Source organism: Rhinichthys klamathensis, unplaced genomic scaffold (assembly GCF_029890125.1).
Source record: "Rhinichthys klamathensis goyatoka isolate OS25496 unplaced genomic scaffold, OSU_Roscu_1.1 h1tg000246l_1, whole genome shotgun sequence".
In the NCBI taxonomy this organism is placed as follows: domain Eukaryota; kingdom Metazoa; phylum Chordata; class Actinopteri; order Cypriniformes; family Leuciscidae; genus Rhinichthys; species Rhinichthys klamathensis.
Genome location: NW_026606768.1, coordinates 957480 through 962814, shown reverse-complemented (window position 1 = coordinate 962814; position 5335 = coordinate 957480). Strand labels below are relative to the sequence as shown.

General features: G+C 34.8%; 1 protein-coding gene across 1 annotated transcript; it reads left to right on the top strand.

Moving 5' to 3' along the window:
* Positions 1-494: 494 nt before the first annotated feature.
* Positions 495-4100, top strand: si:dkey-7j14.6 (uncharacterized protein LOC556585 homolog). The gene is made up of 7 exons (XM_056266256.1): positions 495-599; positions 1507-1711; positions 1985-2086; positions 2376-2432; positions 2651-2803; positions 2942-3043; positions 3778-4100. Exons 2-7 carry the CDS (start codon positions 1538-1540, stop codon positions 3856-3858), a joined length of 669 nt encoding a protein of 222 aa, XP_056122231.1. The 5' UTR covers positions 495-599; positions 1507-1537; the 3' UTR covers positions 3859-4100.
* The last annotated feature ends 1235 nt before the right edge of the window (positions 4101-5335 follow it).

Sequence of the window (5335 nt, the reverse complement as noted above, 5' to 3'; positions counted from 1 at the left end):
CTTGTGTTACAAATGTTGTTTAAAGATATAATCTAAAAACTAATCACAATAAAAAGGTCATAAAACATCTTATTTATCATCTTATCATCTTATTTCTTTATCTGCATGTAAACATTTCAATATTTCAACATTCAAACATTTACTTGTTTCGGGGGGGCAGTTCATTTGCCCAAAGTCCATTAAAGATGTGACTAGGAATATTTTCTCTTTTTTTAGTGTTTAGGTTGGGGGGTTGTGTAAGTTTTATTTAAGGAAACAAGTTGCAGAATAAAAAAGTGGTAGTTCTGTACAGTGACGAGGATGCATAGAATGTGGTGTAACCTGTAAATAATGGGGGGACTGGGAGTAACCAATTAATCAGAGTCATAGGCCTAAATGCTACCCAATCAGGAAGTGGAGAAGTTAATGTGTGTGGCCAATCTGTACCAAGCAGTCAGATCCCCCAGGTATGAATGTGTGACAGAAATTCTGTCACTGTGCCTGAAGGGGTTAAATGAAATCGGTGGGAGGAGAAGGAAGTTTAATTTCCCGTAAGGTTTTTCTGTTGTTGTTCAGTCGGTTAATGAGGTCGCACGTCAACTGATCAGTGAATAGAATCGGTAAGTAAACAGGTTGGAGTTCGTTCTTTTGTATAGATACTACAAGCTAGTTTTCCAGCGTTGATAAATTCGTACTGCGTAGTGAACTATTAAGTTACTTAGGCCTTCGTAAATCGCTGTTATGATGGTTATTATGCCTCAAAATCTGGCTATCTAGGCAACGTTTGTGGTATTGTCGTCTTAAAATCTAGTGAGCTGCTTGCCTAGACGGCATTGTTATTATCCTAGACGGCATTGTTATTATCGCAAAAATATCTTTTGGAATACTTCCATGACTCTTAGACTTACTGTTTTGTAATATAACGTTAGCTGTTTATGAATACTGTACATCAGGCCAGGGACAATAAATGATGTTAAGATCGGTCTAGTAATTTTTCTGTGCTAAGATTATTCATATGACCTACATTTTCAAACATGTTCAATTCGAGCAATACGTAACGTTATTCAAAAATGCAGCGTGATTGACTTCCCTTTCCGTCAATGTCATAGTCACTGACTGTATACTACGGTATGTACATTGTATCAGGAAGGTGTGTGAAAACACCTGTTGTATCCCCAGAAATATATAAATATAATAACTACATAATTAAGTCTCAATTGTATAGTTTTACATTAACTTACATTGTGGCAAACATTCTTCTTAAAGGGATAATTCACCGTAAAAATGACATTTTGTTATTACTTACTCACCCCCAAGTAAGTAACCAGACTGTTGACCCATTGACTTCCATAGTAGAAAAAAAAAAAAAAACAGGTTTGGAACAACTTTAGGGTAATGACTAAATTTTCATTTTTGGGTGAACTATCCCTTTATGCAAACTAAAAAATAGGTTTGCTACTTTAATCAGGAAATGAGAAACAGGTTTGGCGTGTCCTGGTTCATGAGTTATTTGCTTCCTTGTTGCAGCATAAAAGTGAGCCTCATATTTCTGTGAGATATGGTCTCTTCAATGACTACTGAGACTAATGGAGTGAGGATAGTGACCTATGTTATTCCACTGGAGCAAAAAATGGAGTCTCCGGACCTAAAGGCGAGCTTGGTCAAACAAGAAAAGTCCAACCTGCCACCAAGAACAAGGATGTTCCTGAAGGGGAAGCCTATGTCACTGGGGGTGAGAGCTGGGCACATGCATTCAGATGCCGTTTCATACCAATATTAAATATAAGTTTAGCTTTATTGACAGCATGTTGATTAAAGAAAATAATTTGAACTCACAGAGGCTGTTATTTCAGCCTAAATCATTTTAGCAGTTTGTAAAAGATGTTCATAATTTGTGGATTTTAAATCAATCTTTCTTTGAACTTTCTCCCTCTGTTTAGATGAAAGTGATACAGTAAAGTTCGTTTAATGCGTATTTTCCTGAAGTGTGTTTGTGTTTGTGCAGTTGATGCAGGTTTTTACTGGTTTGGTAATCTTGACTCTGTGTACCATCACACTACTTGTCAACATGCTGAGTGCTGAGTTTGTAATCTGCCTTGGGCTTCCTGTGAGTAAACATTCTGAGCCCTAATAATACTCCAACATAAGAAATATTAAAATTTATATACGCTTTATAATCAATTATGCACAATAAATGTCACTGAAATATAATTGAATAAATCTGATTATTTATTGTTCATGTCTGAACATATGGACAATTGTGTTTGTCACTTTTATTTTCTGTTTTTTTTTTATTAACAATTCAATTTCTTATATAAAGAGCCTTTGTAGTTTTGTTCAGGTTAATGAACCAAATAAATTGTACATTCAAATGAAATATATTTTTGTTTTTTCAGTTTGTCATCTCTGGGTTTGTGGCAATTGCTGCACATAAGAGATCCAGTCGTTCTCTGGTGAGCAAATTCTCATATTTACTGTATATTATATTTATTTTTTAACACACTGCATTCAGTGCATACCTGGTGTGTTCAGATGTCTACAGCATCCGGCACTCTCTCTGAAGACTCAATAAATCGTCTACAGGATTTCATGAAGTGTTCAAATGTTTCTTGAAAGCCTGAAAACGCTTTCTTTTTTGAAGAAATCCAATTTTTGCTTTGTGTTTGTGCAGATCAAAGCCACACTGGCCATGAGTGTGATCTGTGTTCCTCTGGCTGCTGCAGGAACTGCATACTTCAGTTGGGAGCTCAGCAACAGACCCGGGGATGACCCTTGTGACGGCGGAAGTTATTGGTCTTGTTCAAACTTGTTTTGGAGATTTAATGTACGTCTGTATCTAGTAATGATCTCAAGCTCAAGTTTACATTTAATGAATGCTGATACATATGTCTTCCTGTACCATAATCATATGACAGATCTTGACAGTCTGTTTGCCATGTGCACATTATATTTTTTTTTTTAGAATTTGGTTGATGGAATGAGGGGTCTTCTGCTGGTGCTGTCTGTTCTTCAACTGTGCGTGTGCATCGCTATGTCCATCTTTTCCAGCCGGGCCATCCTCCAGGTAATAAGTGAACTGAATGAATATGTGTCAACCACATGACAAATTAGTGAATTATTAGTAAATGATGATATTCTGAAAACTTCAGTTCTCAGTTACCGGTACTGTTTCCATTCACAATTGTGAATTTACCTTATGCTCAAAATTGGAATATCGCATAAAACATTTACGGATAAAGCACCGTTTCCATATCTTCCATTTGCTTTCATCAAACACAACATACGTTTTATGAACTCAAAATTTTAAATGTTTTTACTTGTAGGTCCACATTCAACCGGCTTGCATTTTAAGTTAATATGAACATTGGTGTTACATAATAGTAATAGTTGAGCAAACTTTATGTTTGTTATACATTGTTTGTGTATATGTTCTGAAATGTTCTTTTACAACAAAATATAATCAAAAAGACTACATGGAGCTAAAACCCCTTTTATTTCTGAATAACAAATATTTCTATTATCCTAACTCTGCATGCTTTGACCAAAAATACTAATTATTCAAGTGATCAAACTGAGCATGCTCTGCTAGTTGAACCCTCACTACCAAACTTGACATTACAAGTGCTTGCTGTTTAAAGTTGCTCAGACTAAATGGCCGACTTTATACAATGTCAACTTTTTTATACATGCAATAATTTAGACAACCTTTAAAATGAAAGTTGGATTTATTTTACAGAGTGTTTTGCCGATTGTGACATACAGACGTGATCTAACAAAATCATCTTTTTTAAATTCCAGGATGATGAAACTGATGTTGATTCCTACGGCAGTCAAACCAGTCTCCTGAAGGATGGGGTGGATTGCGCCTCCAAACCCTGAACGGCCACACACTTATTGCCAAGGTTTAGGCAAAAGTTTAATCATCACATAACCTAAACCTTATAACATTTGCTTTGTTTCTTATGGAATTTTTATAATACAGCATAGCCATTTCCCATTAAATGGTTTGTAATTTTTGCGGTATCACCTGGTATACATACACACTTCTGTACGGGAATGTTCCGTGGGACATATAGCACACTTCTTGCTGACTTTATGAATAAAATGCACTTTGTATTTCATTATTGCTCTTGCATTGTTTTGAGGACGATCTAACTATATTAGCGTTCACAGCAACAGATGTGCTGAAGTCATTGTTGATTATAGCGCTTGTTGAGGTTCTGCCACTTTAAATTTTGGCACTTTTAAGGTACAGTGGGTTCTGATTGGCTGTTCGCTATTCTCATAGAATTAGAACAATTATTAAAAGTTATCCTTGTTAGTGTGTACTTTTTTTCATAAAATTATATGAAAATATATTTTTGGAACATTTCATATTAAAAGCATTCAATAAATGGTTTCAGAATTATAAATGTATAAATAATTTTTAAATTTGTAGTGGAGTCAAAGTTTATGTAGCTAGCACAATCTTCTCAACTACTATTTACAGGTTTTTTGTTTTGTTTTGTTCGAACAGCCTATTTAAAGTGGATGTGCTGTCTCTACCCTTCAGAGGCTGGGCTCATGAATATTTATTATCTTGTGTTAGGTAATCGACTGTTCAGTCACGTATTTTGGAAATATTCACAGGGCTTCACCTGATACTATTCATAAATATCCTGTATGCTGTAGTTTTTTTTTTCTCTATTTCAACTTTTTGTCATAATGACTTTTTATGGCATAATTTTGACTATCTCATAATTATAAGCATGATATTATTTGTTTTCTTATCTGGCATAATATGGCTTCCATAAATTAATGTTTGAATGACTCTAAGAAATTAGAACAGCAAGGTTGGGAGAGTGTCTCAAAAATTAATTTAATTGTTTCATATAACATCAAAGTTGTATTTGCCTAAGGAAGTAATCATAGCAAAAACATGTTGCTTGAGCATTTTTCTTAGTATTCTATTCTAAACCAAAACTTTCTATTCTAAGATGATGACTTAGTATGTCATAGTTTTGACATTTATCTCATAATTATGACTTTTTAATGTTATAGTCATGATTTACAAAAGTGCTTTTTTCTTATGTGGCAGAAAGGAGGGGCGAGGGGCAAGACCTGTTCCTGGATCAACATTCCTATCCAGAAATTGTGTCCTAACACTGTCCCTACTACAGCTAAACCTTACCCACAACTTGCCCCTAAAATCAGAGGGAAATGACAGGTGAATAACACTGATATAGACGCACCTAACCCTGCTTGTAAGTCTAAACTTGATATAAACTGTAAACTTAAATCTGATTGGTTGATTGGGACGTTGTTCCAGGATCAACAAGTATTTATTGTCTATTTTTTTATTATTATTATTTACAGA